Below are 20,760 nucleotides of genomic sequence, written 5' to 3'. Positions count from 1 at the left end.
ATCAGGATTGGAGGAAGAATCATTAACAACCTGAGATACGCTGATGATACAACTTTGCTTGCTGAAAGTGAGGATGACTTGAGGCACTTACTGATGAAGACTGAGGAACACAGTCTGCAGTATGGATTACATCTCAATATAAAGTGGACAAAAATCCTCACAACTGGATCAATGAGCAGCATCACGATAAATGGAGAAAAGATTGAGGTTGTCAAAGAATTCACATTGCTTGGTTCTACAGTCGAGGCCAATGGAAGCAGCAGTCAGGACATTAGATGATGTGTAACACTGGGTAGGTCAGCTGCAAGGGAATTGTTTCAAATGCTGAGAAGCAAGGATGTCTCCTTGAGGACTAAGGTGTGCCTGACACAGGCCATGATATTTTCAGTTGCCTCATATGCATGTGAGAGCTGGACAATGAATAAGAAAGACCAAAGAAGAGTTGATGCTTTTGAGTTGTGGTGCTGGAGAAGAATGCTGCAGGTACCATGGACTGTCGAAAGAACTAACAGATTTGTCCTGGAAGAAGTACAGCCAAGATGCTCCTTGGTAGCGAGGATGGCCAGACTTCATCTCACCTACTTTGGTCATGTTGTCAGAGGGGACCATTCCCTGCAGAAGGATGTCATGCTTGGTAAGGTGGAGGGTCGATGAAAGAGGGGAAGGCCTTCGACAAGATGGATTGACACGGTGGCTGCAACAATGGACTCAAGTATAGCAAGGATTATGGAGCTGGCACGGGATCTGGCAGTATTTTGTTCTGCTGTGCATGGGGCTGCTATGAGTCAGAAGCAACTCAACGGCACCTAACAACAATAAGCACCATTTCCTTTCGTCTTCATGACAACCCTGTGAAGTAATACTATTAATATCCCATTTTGCAGATGAGGGAGCTGGGGCTCAGAGAGAATGATTAACTCACCCCAGGTTATGCAGCTATTAAGTGGTAGGACAAAAATGGGGACCCAGGCAGTCTGGTTCCAGAGCCCAGAAACTTCTTTACTAGGTTACCTCACAAAATATGTTTGTAGAACAAAGTGACAAATTAGAAAAACTGCCAACATCTTTAAAGATCAGAGAAACTGCAGGTTATTAAACAGTTAACTATTGTTACTATTATTCACCATTGTTAATTGTTATTATTGATGAATAAAAAATAAACACTACAAAGAAAACACAGCTTTGTTATAGGGAGAAAAGCACTGGACTTTGGTTTGAAGAAACTGACTCAAATCCTGCTCTGACACTTGTTTGCTAAGAGACAATGAGCAAGGCATGGATAGGAAGATTGAACATTGTGAAAATGTCGATACTATCCACAGCAATCTATACATTCAATGAAATCCCAATCCAGATTCCATCAACATTCTTTAAGGATATGAAAAAAACACTCATTTTACATGAAAAGGAAAGAGACCTCAGATAAGCAAAGCATTGTTGAAGAAGAAAAACAAAGAGGTCTCACACTCTTGGATCTCAAAACCTACCACACAGCTAGCCACAGCAGTCAAAACAGCCTGGTATTGGTCCAACGACAGACATATAGACCAGTGGAATAAAACTGAGAAGCCAGAAATAGATTCATCGACCTGTGCTCAGCTGATCTTTGACAAAGGGTCGAAATCTATTAAAAGGGAAAAGATAGTCTCTAACAAATGGTGCTGGCAAAACTGGATATCCATTCGCAGAAAAATGAAACAAGAGCCATACCTCACATCATACACAAAAACTAACTCCAGATGGATCAAACACTTAAATGTGAAACCCAAAACTATATAAAGTTCCTCAAGGAAAACATAGGGGCAAATTTAGGGGCCTTAATTTATGGCATAAATAGAATATCAAGCATAACCCAAAATGCACAAACAGCAGAAGAGAAACTAGATGAATGGGACCTTCTCAAAATAAAATTGTCATGTGCTTCAAAAGATTTCTCCAGAAACGTCACAATAGAATCTACAGATTGGGAAAAAATATTTGGCAATAACACATCTGACAAGGGTTATCTCTAAAATTTCTTGAAAACTCCACTACTTCAACAACAAAAAGAAACAATGAAATCAAAAAACAGGCAGAAGACATGAATAGACATTTCACCAAAGAGGATATTCAGGCAGTCAACAAACACATGAAGAAATGTTTACGATCATTAGCCATTAGTGAGATGCAAATCAAAATAACAATGAGATACCATCTTGCCCCAGCACTAATAGCAAAGTTCAACATGACAGAAAATAAATGCTGCCGAGGATGTGGAAAGATTAGGACTCTCATACACTGCTGGTGGGACTGTAAAATGATACAATCTCTGTGGAAAGCAGTACGGCAATTCCTTAAAAAGATGGAATTAGAAATACTATTTAATCCAGCAATCCCATTACTAGGTATATATTCTAAGGAAGTGAGAGCCAGGCCAAGAACAGATACATGCACACCCATATTCATCACAGCACTATTACAATAACCAAAAGATGGAAACCTACGTGCCCATCAAGTTGTTGTTGTTGTTATTTGCCATCGAGTTGGCCCCGACTCATAGCTACCCCTCCTTGGGTTTCCGAGGCAGTATCACTACAGAAGTAGGAATGCCCAACCTTCCTTCCGAGGAGTGGCTGGTGGGTTTGAACCGCCAGCCTTCTGGTTAGCAGTCAAGTGCCTTAGGCACTATGCTACCAGAGCTCCTATCAAGAGAAGAATGGATAATCAAACTATGGTACATACACACAATGGGATACTATGCAACACTAAAGAATAATGTAGAATCTGCAAAACACCACATAACATGGATGAACCTGGAGGACATTACACTGAGTGAAATAAGTCAATCACAGAAGTATAAATATTGTATTAGTTCATTATTGTAAAAAGTCAAGGAAAAGTTTATATATGGAAGGAAACATTCTTTGTTGATTACCAGGGATGGGAGTGGAGGGGAAGGAACACTGCAAAAATCAATCAATTAATTAATTAATTGGGAAAAAGAAAGAGAGAGAGAGACATCGAGCAAGTCACTTCACCATTCTGGACCTCTGTTTCCTCATCTGTAAAATGGCGGTGACAGGGATTAAATGTGAAATCATCTATGAAGGTTGGGCAATCTACTTCTGTAGTGATACCACCTTGGAAACCCAAGGAGGAGTCACTATGAGTCTGATCCGACTCGACAGCAGTGCATTTGGTATGAAAGTCTCTAGATTCTTGATATACAGTGAATACATGTAAAAATAAAAGGAAAGAGGCTGAGGATGGACTAAACTATGCTCGGATCATCACCAGGGACCCCATCTTTCTCTACCTGCTGAGTTTTAAAATCTAATGGGAAAAGCAGAGTTTTTCATTGTTCTGATCATGCCTGTAAAATATTGTCCAGACCTGGCCCATAGTAACCTTCCATGGTAGTCTTTGCTCTCTATCTTACTCACCAGCTGATAAGCAAAAATTCAAACAACCTGGAAGAAGGCAGAGCCATAAGAAGAAAAGAACTGGTTCTTCCTCATTCAGTCACAGCTGATGAAGTGAAAATGGAATGGACTCAAATTTGTAAAATGTGAGTGAAGTGGAACAACAAATAGAATGGGAAAAATTACAGGTTGATGCCTTGCTAGAAACTTAATGTTCCTCTTAGGAAACAGGGCAGCATGCACAGCAACCAAATCTCTTGAACTGTAAAGTCAGAACCAACAGTGCCCTGCTCAAAGATGGTGGCCAACTGTACCACCCTGAATGTGTGTCACTCTCCAAAGTCCTGACAATAATCCAATGTTCTGCATCAGGCTCCTCAAAGGGCTCACTACACTTCTTCTGAGTCTCCCATTCCAGCGCTTTGACCCATGGTTTTTCCTGGTCTGGTACACTCACATTTTACAAATTTAGGTCTATTCTGATTTCACTGTGTCAGCGATGACTCAACCAGTTTGAATAGGGTTCAGAACTTTAGGGCCTCGATTCCTCGATGACCATGTGGAAGGCCAGTGAATGGAGAACAACCACACTGGGCTCTGCTGGGAGCTAGCAATAAACTTGTATTATGTTAAGCTTCTGAGAATGGTGGTTACACTAGCCTTGACCTTGGGCATTACTTGCATCCCTGTACTTCAGTTTCCTCCTGTACGAAAGAGAAAGATTGTTGTGAAGATCAATTAGCTTAATAAGTATAAAGCACCTAACACAAAGTCTGGCCAATAGTAGCACTATATAAGTGCAGATTCCTGGTGCACTTACGTTACTGTTGTCATTGTTGTTATTACTATTTGAAAAGTAGATGGTATATTATCAAGAATTACATTACACTTAAATGTGCAAATTTAAAAACTTTTGCTGTTTTTTCTGGTATGACTTATTATTATTTACTTTTAAAAAATAATGTGGGGTCAAGTTATATTCCAGACAAACAATTTCCAACTTAACAATGAAAGCCAGTGGTATAACAGGATCCGGCATATGACAATTTGCTTAACAGGAAATATTTAAGGAACACAGTCATTCGCAAGATGAAATGCACCCAAAATAAGATGCCACAGGTCTCTGGTGCTCCCAGCCAATGTTAATAAATGGGAGGAGGAAACTTCTTCTGGGGGTATTTTTATGGGTTAATAGTCAGAATGCTTATAACACTCAGGAATGAGGAGCTGCGCAACTGGACTCTATGGAATTAAAAATAAAAGTGCCCAAGAAGATATAGCAATGGCCAAAAAGATGCTCAATATCATTAGCATCAAGAAAACGCATATCAAACTCAATGAAATAACATTTCACACCCACTGTTGTTGTTGTTATGTGCCATCAAGTCAGACCTGACTCACAGCAACCACTCCTTGGGTTTCCGAGGCAGTATCACTACGGAAGTGGCTGGTGGGTTTGAACCGCCAGCCTTCTGGTTAGCAGTCAAGTGACTTAGGTACTATGCTACCAGAGCTCCTTCACACCCACTAGGATGGCTGTAATTAAAAAAAAAAAAAAAAGATAACAAGTGCTGACAATGATATGGAGAAACTGGAACACTCATACAGTGCTGGTAGGAATGTAAAATGGTAGCTGCTTTGGAAAATAGTCTGGTAGTTCCTCAATCATCCCACTACTGCTATCAAGTCAATTCCAACTCAGCGCAACCCCCACTGGATTTCTAAGGCTATAAATCTTTACAGAAATAGACTGCCCCATCTTCCTTCCATGAAGTGGCTGGTGAACTGCCGACCTTCTTTTTGGCAGCCAAATGTCTTACGCACTCCTCCACCATAGCGTCTTGGAGCTACCATATGACTTAGCAATTCATTCCTAGGTATATACCCAAGAAAAATGAAAACACAGGTCCCCACTAAACCTCATATATGCAACATTATTCAAAATAGCCAAAAAGTGGAAACAACACAAATGTCTATCAACTTCTGAATAGATAAAATGAGCTATGTCCATACAAAAAGAAATGGTATATGCTATAATAGGCATGAACCTTGACAGCACACTAAGTGAAAGAAATCACATACTGTATGTTTCCACTTATACGCAATGTCTAGAATAGGCAAATCCATAGAGACAGAAAGTAGAGTAGTGGTTGCCTAGAGGTGGGGGTAGGGGAACCCACTGCTCCTGAGTCAATTCTGACTTATAGCAATCTCCAGTGGGTTTCCAAGGCGGTAAATCCTTACAGAAGTAGATTGTCTCATCTTCCTCCTGTGGAGCAGCTGGTAGATTTAAACTACCAACCTTCTTGTTAGCAGCCAAATGTCTTACCCACTATGCCACTAGAGCTCCTGGTGGGGTAGGGGAAGTTGAAGGGAAATGGGGAGTGATCCAATGGGGAGTGATGACTAATAAAGGTTTTTTTGTTGTGATGAAAATGTTCTAAAACTGATTGTGGTGATGGCTGCACAGCTCTGTGAATATACTAAAAACCACTGAATTGTACCCTTCAAAAGGGTAAATTATACAGCATGTAAATTATATCTCAATAAAGTTGTTACATAACAAACATGCACTCTCTCTTCCATACAGCAGAGACCACCCCTTCTCTGGACTTGAGCTTCCATCATAAACCAGAACACATTCCCACCTCATCAGAAGACTTTGGGAACTACATGTCCTGTATTAAAATCCAGGGTCATATCTGTGTGCAAGTGACAATGCCATGGTACATACATGTTAATTAGTCTGGAGCTCAGGCAAGAGGTCTTAGCTGGAAGTGTCATTTGGAGGAGTTACCAACATATCCAGGTAGGAGATGAAACTGTCATCGACATTCCCATGAAAACTGATAACCCACTGATACCAACCCAGCACAAACAAAATGGTCTAACCCTGGAGATACCAGCAGGGATTTTTTCACCACCCCACACACAAGAGCATAGCCAGACCATGAATCATCCTTCCCAGGACCAGTAACACTAAAAGGGCTAGGTAGCTGGAAGCCCAAATTACTTAAATTGATGTCATATCATTTGAAAAGCTGACATCCAAGCTTTACAAATGGAACGACAATTGCCATCTATCCAATTCATGGCCCTGGACTCCTGTTTCCCACCTGCTCCAACACCAATTTAAGCAATTCTGAACTTTGATCTCTGCAGCAGAATGTCTCAGATTCACTGAAGTGTCAGGTCCCAATTGTGTTAACATTCACCCTTGGCAGGGCCATTACAAGGTGTGAAAACTGGGTGCTCATCACCCTGGCCAAGTTGAGCACAGTGACAATCAGAAGGAACAAATCAATCTGCCTCTCCATCATCATCATGGAAGCCTTGCAATTTACCGGAATGATGGCCATGGAGAAAATGCAGGTAAAGGAATTATTTTGTTCTCGGGGCACCTGGGGATATGCTGGGGGCAGGAGGGGAGTGCCTCCCACAAGGCCACCAAGAGAGGCCCTGCAGCTGCTCCTCCTTACAGGGGGCTTTTTTGGGGGACTTGCCTATATCCTGAGAGTTGCTTTTTTATATTGCAAGCAGCATAAAAACTGTAAATTCCCTCTGCCCCTTCTTCTTCCAGCTGTCACTATTAACTACCTGTCATATGCAGATCTGCCCTACCAGGGCTGGGAGCCAGGAATAGCTCAGGTTTATGGTGAAAATGAAAAACTCCTCTCACCAAGGAGAACCAAAAAAAAAAAAAAAAACCAAACTCACTGCCTAGTTGTTTTTGACTCATAGCAACTCCCACTGGGTTCCCGAGGCTGTAAATCTTTACAGAAGATTGCCCAGTCTTCCTTCCAAGGGGCAGCTGGTGGGTTTGAACCACTGACCTTCCAGGTTAGCAGTGAAGTCCCTTATCTGCTATGCCACCAGAGCTCTCCACCACGGAGAGGAGAGTTTATTTCCAAGCCTGGAGCTTGAGTGAGGCATGAGCATCCTTCAGCCTCCCACCTATCCCCATTCTGTAGGTGCTGATGTCACAGTGATACTGCAGCCTATCCCTGAATCACCTACCTGCCTGCTAAGTCCTGTCCCCAGGACCCTGAATCTAAGCTTCACCTACCCATCCAGGATTCAGATGGGCCTCCTTGATTCAGGACTTGGGCACACAGCAGGTGCCAGTGACTCTCTACCAGAATCTCTGCACCCTCCCATCCTGGGGCCTGCCTCAACAGATCTGAAAGGCCTTGCCAGCTCACCTTGCAGACTCCCTTCTGGAGATCCTCTCATTCCCACTCCCCACCAGAGGCTTCTAGCACACCCCACAGCCAAAGCCACATTGGCCAAGACAAAAACTACTTTAAAAACACTGCCCTAAGTCGATTCCAACTTATAGCAATCTTACAGGACAAAGCAGAACTACACCACACAGTTTTTCCAAGGCTGTAAATTTTTACGGAAGCAGACTGCCTCATTTTTCTCCCATGGAGTGGCTGGTGGGTTCTAACTGACCTTTTGGTTAATAGCCCAACAATGCTTTAACCACAGTGCAATCAGAGCTCCAAAACTGCTTTAGAAATCAATTTTTTAATGGAAAGTAATACTGCAGCTTAAGTTTTCTATTGATGAGTGCATCCTGGAGAAAAATAAGCCCAGAGCCTCTTCCACAGGCCCCCTGGTAGAAGCCGGAGCCCTGAGATGTGGCAGCAGAAACAGGGGGGTAGCCTTGCTCCTTGGAGTCCACCCCCTCCCCAAGAGATCTGCCTGTATTCTCACGAAGAGTGTCACTCCCACCTCCTCACTGTCAGGCTATGTCTTCACAGTATAGAAGAAGGGAGTTGCCTTGGATCTGGAGATAAAGGAATGAGTGAAGTGAAGGAAAAATGATTCAGTGATGAAAGAAATGCCCTAGACACATCACTCCCAGGAAGAGCCTGCCTCCACCAGTGACTCCCCAGAAAATACTCCCTGGGGTGCTGGGTGTGATAATTACATACTTCAACTAGCTGAGATCCGTTCTTCAGAGATGAAATGAGACACCTGACTGCTTCCTAATGCAGATGGAGTAAACCATAGCCCTGCGGCATCAGCCCAACCCACTCTGTTAAAATCCAACTGCAATCACAAGGCACTCAATGCCTGGCCCTTCAAGTCTTGTCTGCCTGGGAGTTCCTTCCTTGGTTTCAAGACTCAATTCCTACAGGTTCCTCACTCCTAAGAACCTAACTATCTCTGCTATAGCACTGAATCCATTATCTTGCAATTAACTCCCATTTGTCTGTGGTTAACAAGTGATGGTGGTATGGTGGTTGTATTAAGTCAAAGCCTTTAGAAGTTTGGGAGGTAAATAGGAAGTGCTCAAGGGAAGGGGCTGCTGGACTCACTGGGGAGTAGTGAGAATTCAGAGGGAGGTTGTGACTACCAATGCCAAGGAGCTTTAAGGGTAGTAGATAAGGCACTTGGCTGCTAACCAGAAGGTCAGTAGGTTCTAACCTACCAGCTGCTCCATGGAAGGAAGATGGGGCTATCTACTTCTGTAAAGATTTACAGCTTTGGAAACCCAATGGGGGTTGCTATGAGTCGGAATCGACTCAATGTCAGTGAGTTCGTTCATTTGGGTTTTTTTTTAATTCCCAAAGTGGTCCCATCCTGAGCTCTGTCAGAAAGGGGAGTAGGCACTGGGGTTACATATAGTGTCATGTATTGATGGAAGGATGGCCATAAGAGAATGTTCTGAAATAAGAACTGCCCATATGAGAATTACTTTGAACAAGTCACAGGTCAGGCTGGAAATGGCTTTCCCTTTACCCATCCTTCTCCTACTTCTTGGATTACTGGCCCTCCCAGCCAGAAGCAAACAAACTTTCAGTTTAACACCATTAGTTTTACTTTAAAATACCTACCAGAAAGACCACCCAAACCCAATGCAATCATTTTTTCTTGGTTATCAAATGAAAACTATTGATGGTAAACAAACCAATTGTCATTTTTGACCCAGTAATTACACTTCTGGGAAATTATTGAGAATTTTTTTTTAAAGCTTTAGACATCACTGTTGTTGTTGTTATGTGCTGTTGAGTCGGACCTGACTCATAGCGACCCCTCCTTGGGTTTCTGAGGCGGTATCACTACGGAAGTAGATTGCCCAACCTTCCTTCCAATGAGTAGCTGGTGGGTTTGAACCACCAGCCTTCTGGTTAGCAGTCAAGTGTCTTAGGCACTACGCTACCAGATCACTAGAAGAAGAAAAAAGAGGATCAAAAGAAATAAGTAAGTAAACAATGAAACATTCACTCAATGAAATATTCTGTACCTATAAAAAGAATGTTTAATAAAGTCTGTGATAACACGAAAAATATTTATATTATAATAAATAAAAACATGACAGATTTTTAATATACATTACATAATATACTCACAATTATAAAAAAGAAAAAGTTATAATAAAGAAAAAACATATGCAGCAATAAACCAAAATGTCAGTAGTGATACTTTTGGGTGTTGGAACTTTGCAAGATTGTTTTCTCTGTTTTTCCATAAATTCCATAAGTATGGGCAGGAAAACAGACAGGAAAAACATTTATTTAAAAAAAAAAAAATCAGATGGTGGTTGAAATGGCAAATGTTTTCTTACACATATTTCATCACAATTATTTTAAAAAAAAAAAAAGGTTCGGTAGGGAAAAGCGAAAGGGGCAGATTTAGGGGAACTAAAGGAACTATGAATCTCTGTAGTAGAGTTTTGGTCTGCACACTTCTCCTATCTTCACAAATCTTACAATGGGCCATTTTACCTTGTTCTTGTTGTGTTGTGATGTGCCGTCAAGTTGGACCCGACTCATAGCGACCCCTCCTTGGGTTGCCAAGGCAGTATCACTATGGAAGTAGATTGGCTAATCTTCCTTCTGAGGAGTGGCTGGTGGATTTGAACCACCAGCCTTCTGGTTAGCAGTCAAGTGTCTTAGGCACTATGCTACCAGAGCTCCCCATTTCACCTTAGTCCTCCTTCATTTCAGCATTCTAACATGAATATGTGCAAAGCAGTTTCCCCAAAGCAAGACTGTCTGGAGAGAAAGAACACTGCCCCCCCCCCCCAGCTCTATCTAGTCATCATCCTTAGCCAGTGGGTCTCCCTCCTTGTTGGCTCACTTCCCACATGGTGCAAAAAGTTGCCCTGAGACTCAAGGACCCAAGCCTCTGGTCTTTGGGAGACTTGGCATGTTTGCCAAATAACAGCACTAACTAATAATGTTTTCCCACAAAGGGTAAAGAGATTCCTTTGGAGGCGAGGAGTGGGGAGAGTGGAGGCATTTCTATGAGACATATACACACAGAGCCAAAAGTTGGGGCCTAAATGGAGTCAGGAGACCAGATGGGGGTCACCTGAGGTTAGAGCACAATTTAGAGTAACCTGGGGACTCCCTCAGTGAGAATAAATTGCCCATTGATTGGCAACAGTTAGTTACAAAACATACTTGGAACACCTGTTAAAAACCAAGGTCAATGCTAGGCACAGGTGATACAGATGTGAACAGAAGAAACACAACACCTGCCCTCATGAAGCTTACAGAGAAAAAGAACAAACGAACCAGGCCCAGGGCCTAAGCTAACAGAGACCTCCCTGTCCTGGGGGATCTGGGCCCCAGGCCAAGGGCTCTTTTGGATTTCCTGCTGATTTCAAGCTGCAGAATGTATTATAAACTTAACAGGATGTTTACATCTTTGTTAAGATTTTGTTTATTTTTAAAGTATTTTATGATTGAAATCATTGTAAGGCTTTCCCCAAATACTTTTTTTCTATGGCATTGAGTGGAAATTTTTAGATGCTTACAAATGCTTATATGAGGATTTCATCTTCTCCTGTACTGATAGCTAAAACATAATTACAAACTGTGTCTGTTAACTAAATAGAGATATTCCATGAGACAAGGAGACTGATTCCTAATATGGAGGTGTCCTTGGGCTGCAGCCCACTTATCCTGGTCGCCATCTCCTCCTCCTGACACAAAGGTGCCTTCATTAGTGGAGGAAAGAAAAAGGTCTTTGTGATGATGTAATTCCCAGACCACCCTACACAGACAATAAAACTAAATTTGAGAGAAGCCTGGTGAAATGAGAGCTCAGAAGTCCTAGCAGACCACAGCTGCAAGGGCCCATGGAGGTGATTTAGCCTAATCCCCTAATGTTAGAAATGGGCAATCACATCAGAAAGGGGGAAAGGCTTGTCTAACGTTACACAACCAGCTAGCGGTGGGGTATTTTCACCAAGCTAAATGTGGGGAAATTCATTCTATAGAAATTCCAGTATCATTATGCATTAAATATTACACTAGGCAGGAAGGCTCTTGCCATAGGGACATGCACATCTACAGGGGCAACGTGGCCACTGCAATCAAGAAGTATGAACAAGATGCTAGGAGATCACAGAAAAAGAAGCATCTCACTCTCCTTGGGGAAGTGATGGAAGACTGCATACAGAAAGGGATATTTGAGTTGGATCTGAATAATGACGAAGAGTTTGTTGTAGAGAGAACTGAAATAGGTCATTGCAAAAATATGGACCAGGATGCTTAAAAGGTCAGCGGTTTGAACCCACCAGCCGTTGTATGGGAGAAAGATGAGGCAGTCTGCTTCTATAAAGATTTACAGCCTTGGAAACCCTATGGAGCAGTTCTACTCTCCCCTAAAGAGTCACTATGAGTTGGAATTGACTAGATGGCAGTGGCTTTGGTTTGGTGAGACATCCAGGAGACAGTGGAAAAGATGCATCTGGACTACGGGTGAAAGATCTGGAACTGGGAATCATTAGTGGGTAGGTGGTGATTAATTCCATACGAGTAGGTGAGACTGGCCAGTGGTTGGGGAGCAAGGCAGGTGGAGTCAGAACCCCAGAAAACGAAACTGAAGGGGTAAAGAGAAAAAGAAAAGTCAGAGAAGGAGTCAGAAGAAGAAGCGTCAGAGACACAGGGATAAATCAGCGTGGACAAGGTCAGGGGAGAGGACAACTCTAAGGCAAAGCTGAACGATACTAAATGCCTCCAAGATCTCAACTGGCATCAGGACTGACAGGAAGACAGTAGAGTTTGGAGCCCTCAACCAGGGAAGTTTCACTTGAATAGTGAGAACAGAAGAGAATTCTCCACTTGGCTTCCAGGAGTCCACACTCCCCTGGTTTTCCTCCTATTTCTTTGGATGCTCCTTGTTAGTCCTTCTTGTGAGTTCCTCCTCAGCTGCTTCTTCATCTCCTCACCACCTTCCACAACTGTGCTTACTCTCCCCTCCACCCACACTGACCTACCTGCTGGTCCTCAGGATACCACATCCGCTCCTGACTCAGTGTCTTAGAATGTGCCATTCCTTCTGCCTACTATATTGTTTTCCAAGATGTACATGTCTCTCTCTCTCACCTCCTTCATATCTTAACTCAAATATGCCCTTCTTAGTGAGGTGTTCCCTAGCCACACTATTTAAAATTACCAACTATCTCCTTCTCTGTACACTGCATTTCCCCTTTTCCTGCTTTATTTCACTCTACAGCACTCACCACCACTCAAACACAATGCACACATTTTACTGATATATTTTGTTTATTTTCTGTCTCCCCTACTAGGATGTAAGCCCTAGGAGGGCAGAGATTTTTGTGTGTTTTGGTCTCTTGTGATATTCTCAGCATCTAGCCTAGTGATTGACACATGGTAGGCACTCAATAAACAAGTGATGCAAGAATGGAAATAGTGGCTTGGGAAGCAACTAGGAGATAAGAAAAAGGAAGAAGCCAGTACAAAAAACTCTCCAAACCTCTGGTCCCAAAAGAAAGAAGGAGATGTGGGTAGCTTAAGAGGAAACCAGTTCCAGAAGATTTTCTTCAAATGGGTAAAATGCGAGCGTATTTTCAGAATCTTAGGGGAAAGAGAAGGAACCCTAGTAGCGCAATGGTTAAGCACTCAACTGCTAACTGAAAGGTTGGTGGTTAGAACCCACCAGTTGCTCTGTAGTTATTCTCCACCTGTGAATCCCCACTATGATTCAGTCTCTCTCCTGCTCTGCACCCCAAAGGAGTTGGCCCCTACATATTGTATTACCCAGATTTCCTTGTCCTAGTGGCTTCCCACTGGGTTCAGCCAATGGGATTCACCGGCAGGAGGTTCCAGGGCAAAAAGCGAGGGAGCCTGTATTTCATCCAGTACTCTCTCCCTGCTCCATCTTCATATTTCTGTTGATGGTTGGGTCCCCCCCGCTACAACTCCAGTTCCTATCAAGCAATCCCTCTTCTATAGCTCCAGTTCTCAATGGGTTCTGGCTTTCTCTCCTCGTGCCTTTCTAGGGATGGTAATGGCTTGCCCTAATTGCTAGCCCCTAAGTGCCTCAGTGGGAGCTCTGGTAGCATAGTGCCTAAGGCACTTGACTGCTAACCAGAAGGCTGGCGGTTCAAACCCACCAGCCACTCCCCGGAAGGAAGATTGGGCAATCCTACTTCCGTAGTGATACTGCCTCGGAAACCCAAGGAGGGGTCGCTATGAGTCGGGGCCGACTCGACGGCAAATAACAACAACAACAAGAAGTGCCTCAGTATCTCTTCTCGGCTCCCTTATCTCTGCCCACACCTGTAAATAGTTCCTTCACTAAATTATTTTAAAAATCCCAGCTAAGTAACAGGATGTTGGCTGGTGAAAGGACGTCTCCAAGGAATAGACTACTCAACTTTAGAAAGTTGAAAGGTATTTATGATTTTGAGGCTTACTGGTCTGATAGAGACTGGTGGAACCCCTGACGCTTTGGCCCTTAGACACCCTTCAAGCCTGTAGTTGGACTCAGCCCCATGGCTCAACTTTCAGCCAGACAACAGGCCTGTACCCAAACAGTAACAACAGGGAGGTAGGTACCCATTAAAGCAATCAACCACAGGAGATCAAAAGGGCAGGATTTACCCAGGGATATAGCTAGGAAGGCAGGAAGGGATAGGAAAGAAGGATGAAGAAAAATAATAAACACAGAGAAGAAGTGGGAAGAGTGCTGTTACATAGCAGGGATTATAATGAATGTCACAAAACAAAATGTAGATTATTGCATGGAAAACCAATTTGCTCTGTAAAATTTCACCCCAATCACAATATACACAGATAATTGAAAGGCCATCATCAGACTCATTCTCCTGGCTCTAAGAATAGAATGCATACATACAGACTTGCAATGACTGTGTTCGTAATTACTAAAAAACTAGAAAAACAAAACAAAAAAAAAGAACAGAACACGTGCCCCCACTTTTCAAAAGTCTGCTTTTTGCCACTTCGCTTTTACAAAAAAGGAGACTAGCATTCAGCATCTATTTTGCAGCAAGCGGTTAAAGAGGCAGCACACACCCCTGAGAAGCAAGAGTGTCTTCAACCAAGCTCCTTCCGCTAGAAGTCAGCATCAAGCCCCATGACTTTGAACTGTATCTGTGAACACTGTATGTTATTGTTATTTGGCATCATTTGGTAGGCTATTTTTTTGGGTCTGGGATCACTCAAAAAATTATCCCATATAAATGAATGGTAATTGTTTCTCCGCTTTATACCCTTTCAGCTTACGGCAGGTTTCATAGGAAAACTCTACTTTCAGATGCTGGGGGAAACTTGTAGTAGTAGTTAGAGACCAATTTTTGACTCAGTATAAAGTAAACTTTTCTGGGAAATTGACAAAGGTGGGGTGCGCTCTCCCTATAGCTCATGAGCTTCAGTAATTCTGAGTTGCCTAGTTTGGGACTGAATAACCCATGTCAGGAGTGATGTAGGAAAGAGAAGGGTAGTCTTAGAATGGGCATTCGCCAGCCAGGATTTCAGTACCCTACTCAGACAATGTCTTACCAAAATAACAAAATTAGAGGAAAACATTTTGGAGGATATATTTTGGTGCTTCTCATTTTAATCTAGAGAGTAGCAATCTAGTTCTTTGTGTCAAGTTGAAGTTCTTTTTTACAGCACAAACTTATTTTTTTTAATCACAGCTTTCAAAAGCATGATTCATCCCAAATCCCAATTCTCAAAGCACTGAGCAGTCTATTAAAAACTATTTTAACCAAGCAACTTGTATTACTAGTTCTTCTTGAGAACTGTCACCTCATTTTTCAAACCAAAACATAGAAAGCAAAGTCTGCCCACAGGACAAAACACTTTTACATGTAAACTGTCGGGGGGGGGGGCGCGGGGAGTGTGGCCTCGATTCACCCTAATGGGACAAAGAAAATGGCTTTTGCAATAGCCCTTAGCACCTGAGTTCACGGAAGGATCAAGCCCTATGATGCTAAATTGGTGTTGAATCTGACTTTTCTCCCTGGGCGTGAGTTTTTTGTTGTACTCCGGTACCGCTAGGACAGCCTGCAAGTCACTCATTCATTCGGCAAATGTTTTTTGTTGGTCTAGTACATTAATAGAGCTTTGCTGAGCCCAGGGGGCAGATAAAATATCCAAAGGGGCCACGGCTGCATCCAGACTAAGGCAGGTCTAGGATTTCAGAGACCAATGAAGGCAAAAGAGTGACAGTGACTGCACCCAGGTAAGTTTCAGCTGAAACTTGGGAAACACCAGCCTTAGGGCGCGGAGAGGACCTAGACCTGGGGCCTACCGGAGGACGACACCTCCGGGGTAGGTTCGGGCCTGCGCTCCGGCCGCCTACGCCAGTGCCACCGCCTCCTCGGCCCTCGAGCCACGCAGAGCCGGCCTCCGACTTGGGCGCTAGGCCAGGCCCAGGAAAACAGCGCCTCGGTCACCGAGGGCGGGGCGACGGTAACGGTGGCCCACGCGACTCGAGGGCCGCCAAGCTGGTAGCGAACCCCTCCCGCGCGACCTTCCCGGGAAGCGCGCGCACGCGCCACCGCGCGCCCTCACCGCGCCGGGCACCCGCGGCGCACTGCCGCCGCGGCCCCCGGCGCATGGGCCCCTCGGCCCGGGTTTCGCCGGCCCACCGGGCCCGGCCGCACTCACCCTCCTTGGCTTTCTTTCTCCGGGCCAGAGTCCCTCCGAGTTTCCCCAAGAAGGAGTCATCTTTCTTCCTGGACGGGGGCGACTTGGGAGTGGGGGACTTGGGGACAGAGGGCGACTTCTGCGGGGAGGTGGCCATGGCAGCGGAGCGGGCAGCCGCGAGCGGGTCGGGACGCGGAGCTGGCGCTGGGCGGACGCGGCGGGCGGCGGGACTGAGGCTTCGGCTTTCCAAACGGAAGCGGAATTATTCCAAGCATTTGAGGCAGCTCACGCTCGCCTTTCCCTTCCCTCTCTCCCTCCCTCGCGCCGCCCTCCGCCTTGGAAGGAGCTGCGTGCTCGGGGCCCCTTGGCTGCCCGGAACAGGGATGATGCCCCAAATCTGTCCCTTGCAGGACTTGCGGCCTTATCTGTGTGTGTGTGATCCTGCCGGCTGGGAGCTGTCGAGCCTGGAAGGCTCAGTTCTCCCAGCTCGGCACCCAGCACAGATCCTGGCACAAATCAGGGTTTCATTGTGATTACTTGCCTAAACGAACCAACTTGCTACTCACCCCGTGTCTCTGCCTCATGTGCTTGGAACTCTCTCTTTTCCTGGATTTCTGCCTATAGAGTTCTCAGGCCCATATCTCGTGCCCACCAAAAAGAGTGAGCCAGATCAGGGAAGAAATACTAGGAGTAAACAAAAATGTGTAAGCTTCGGGCCCTACCAAACTGGGCACATGCAACTGCTCCCGCATTATCATGTGATCATAACGTGGTCTCATGTCTCATCAACCGCCTTCTCCCCTTTTCTATCCAAAACCGAGAAGTTTGAAATTCTTTACTCTTGCAAGTCACCTGTTTTTAGCAGCACAATGATTTGTCCCAAGAGGGTACTAAATGTGGGTGGCGACATCAATGGGGAGGGTACAACATGGGCTCCTGTGAGACACCCACCCACGACCCCAGAGCTATCCTGCCTAAATAAAAGCAACAGAGTGAAACCAGACTCGTTTAGGATAACAGACACAACACAAAGCACAGTGTTTCCAGCACTTACACTGGAAAATTTTAAAAGGCCTATTTTATTGTGCTTGCCCACCTAGAACGGTCTCAGAAACTAAACTAGACAGACTGTTGTCAGAAGTTGTTGGTTAAGGAATCATGCAAAAATCGAGGGGGAGAGGGCCCATGTTTAACACCTAGCATACTGATGAGTGGAGGAAGGCTAAGGGGGAAAAAAAAGAAAAAAATAGTGCAAAGAAGTGAGCTTGAGAAGCCATGTGGTCTGAGTAATGGAAAACTACAGAGAATAGCTGCCTGGACCTTGAATCTTCCTGTCCCCCACCTGCAGTTCTCTGATGGCCAGCTGTGTTTTCTTCCCAGCAGATGTTCCTAAAGTTATTAACAATCCATCCTGCTCTGCTTGGGCTAACAGAAAACTAACGGGCAAAAAAATTCAACAAGATGGTCAATAGGTTCTCAGCAGAGTGTATTTTCATTTTATATTTGCTTGAAGGTCATGATTTTACCTTTGTAAATTGTATTTTAGCCCATGCTTCTTACCTAACAGAAAGCAGAGAAGTCATGAGGTCTGTTAGAATTTGCACCCTGGAGCAGGGGAACATTTATGGCAATCCTCCCATCCTATGGTTTTCCCCCACCCCTGAATAAGTTGTAAAGAGATGGTGAGAAGCCAAAATCAAATTGTGTTTTGATGACATTATTAGTCATCCTTGTTCAGCACATTGAATACATGTGGATGTCTCCCAAAATTCATCTCTAGCTCTGGGAGCACTTGCTAGGGAATTGTGAGACATAGAACTCAATAGCTATGTGATCTTGGGCAAGTTTACTCCCTGTTCTGAGTTTCTATTTCTTCATCTACCAAATGAAGTGGATAGCTCAGAATAGTGGTTCTCAAACTTGACTGCACATCACAGTCTCCTACAGAGTTTGTTATGTGCATTCATAGGCTGCAGCTCCAGAAATTCTGATTCAGTGGATCTGAGGTGGGACCAAGGGACAGATATTTTAAACAGAGATTACATCAGATGGTTTTGATATAGCTACTCCACACACTGATGTTTGGGAACCTAGGACCACTTCCAACCTTAACATTCTGTAATTACTGTTAAATTGCCCATGCATGCTTTTGCATATACAACCCTCTTCAGTAATTTGCGTGTACACTAAAGTTTCAAAATCTCTGAGCAAGGTGAAAAGGAGGAAAAAATGGAAAATCTTGATTGTTGAGTGCTGGCTCCCAGAAAATACCAGTAAAATAAACTATGGCAAAGCTGAGTTTATTGTGCACTATGGCAAACGAGAGGAGCTCTGGTAGCATAGTGCCTAAGGCGCTTGACTGCTAAACAGAAGGCTGGCGGTTCAAACCCACCAGACACTCCTCGGAAGGAAGGTTGGGCAATCTACTTCCTTAGTAATACTGCCTTGGCAACCGAAGGGGGGTCACTATGAGTCGGGTCCGACTCAACGGCACACAACAACAACATGGCAAGGGAGAGAACTACCTTGGCAGTGTCTTAGTAGCACCTTGTAGTAGAGGAGGACAAAGTGAAAATATTTTTAAGGTTTTGATTCTACTTTAAGGCTGGTCTTTCAGTGGGGGATGGTGCTTGTTCAGGATTGCCTAAGGGTGGTGATGTGATAGGCTAGGACTGGTGGGCAGAACAAAGTGAGGCTTTCAAGGAGTCTTGGAGAGAAAACAGCTCTGGTAGTATAGTGCCTAAGGCACTTGACTGCTAACCAAAAGGCTGGCGGTTCAACCCCTCCTCGGAAGGAAGATTGGGCAATCTACTTCCGTAGTGATACTGCCTCCAAAACCCAAGGAGGGGTTACTATGAGTTGGATCCGACTCATTGGCAGTGAGTTTGGTTTTTCATTGAGAAATTGAGAAGACCTGGTGGTGCAATGGTTAAGTGTTTGGGTGATAACCAAAAAGTCAGTGGTTTGAACCCATCAGCAGCTCTGCAGGAGAAAGATGTGCCAGTCAGCTTCTGTAAAAAATTATAGCCTTGGAAATCTTATAGGGCCATTCTAGTCTGTCCTTATAGAGTCACTGTGGGTTGGAATCAACAGCAATGGAGATTTTTTTTTTAATTGAAAAGTTTAAAAGTGTTATGTTCATCTCTATGGGATTTGGTAGAAGAGAAATTTTCAGAATAATAAAGCTATTTGCAACTCTTATCTAACTGGACAAAAGTTTTTTTGAAATAGTAGAATCATATTGATGAAGACAATGTAACAGTAAAGTCCTCTTAATATAGATAGAAACGTCTGCGGGTGTGTATACCAAAAAACCAAATATACCAAAAAAGTCGATTCCGACTCATAGCAACCCCCATTGCATTTCTGAGGCAGTAAATCTTTATGGAAGTAGATTGCTCCGTCTTTCTTCTGCAGAATAGCTGGTGGGTTTGCACTTCCACCCTTCTGGTTAGCAGTCAAATGGCTTAGGCATTGCACCACCAGAACTCCTTCATGGATATGTATAGTTTCTTGCTTTTCAAACCTTTCTGCCTCTAAGATAATTTTCTTTTTGGAGGTACTTTAAAAAAATATTTATTGTGATTTGGATGGAAGTTTGTAGAGCAAATTCCTTTTCTAGATAATAGTTCATACACATTTTGTTTCATAACATTGACTATGATCTTCATATTGTAATAGCTCTCTTCCAACTTCCTCCCTGTAGTTACCTTTTCTATGTATCCTTCTGTCCTATGCATTCCTGCCCTCTGAGCTATCTCCCTGTGCAAATACTGCTCTTCTGATCTGCCATGGTTGATTGTTCTAGGGAGTGTACCTATCTGGTGTAAATGTTCACTTTATACACCTGTCTGTTGCTTGGCTGGAAGCCACAGGAGTGAGTTCAATTCCAGGCCCAAAGGATGACTCAAAGCCATAGTCTCGGGAGTTTCATCAGTTTCTATCAGACCAGTAAGCCTAGTCTTTTTTATGATTTTGAATTTTGTTCCACATTTTTCTTCCAATTCCTTTTCAACTGGTTGACGTTGGTAGCCAGGCACCATCTAATTCTTCTCGTCTCAGGGTCATATAGGCTGAGGTTTGCATGGTCCACTAGTCCCTTGGACTAATTGTTACCATGTGTCTTTGGTTTTGTTCATTTTTCTTTGCTCAACAAAAGGAGAGACCAATTATTTATTGCATCTAGATGGCCACTTGCAAGTTTTTAAGACCCCAATTGCTGCTCACCAAAGTAGGATATAGAACAATGTTTTTGTGTAATGTGTTATGTCAGTTGAGCTTGATCGTGCCCCACGACCATGGTCTCGAGCCCACAGGCATAACAATTGACTCCTTCAGGGTGGTTGGCTGTGGCTAAGAAGTTATCATAACTTTGCCCACTTTTAGCCCTATTATATATATGGACATTCTTATAGCACAAATATGTATGTAGAAATATCATCTGTCAAACTTATATATGGTCGTGGGTATATTCC

General features: G+C 43.8%; 1 protein-coding gene across 1 annotated transcript in view; it reads right to left on the bottom strand.

Moving 5' to 3' along the window:
- PARVA (parvin alpha) overlaps window positions 1–16,442 on the bottom strand; it is a 203,762-nt gene extending 187,320 nt beyond the window's left edge. The window contains exon 1 of the mRNA XM_007955250.2: window positions 16,307–16,442. Coding sequence (XP_007953441.1) covers window positions 16,307–16,442 — 136 coding nt within the window. The remainder of the gene's footprint in view (window positions 1–16,306) is intronic.
- Between the last annotated feature and the right edge of the window lie 4,318 nt (window positions 16,443–20,760).

This window comes from Orycteropus afer, unplaced genomic scaffold (genome assembly GCF_000298275.1).
Source record: "Orycteropus afer afer isolate SDZICR_OR568_19922 unplaced genomic scaffold, OryAfe1.0 scaffold00014, whole genome shotgun sequence".
NCBI lineage: Eukaryota > Metazoa > Chordata > Mammalia > Tubulidentata > Orycteropodidae > Orycteropus > Orycteropus afer.
Note: the sequence above shows the minus strand (reverse complement) of the source record. Positions and strands in the feature narration are given on the sequence as shown.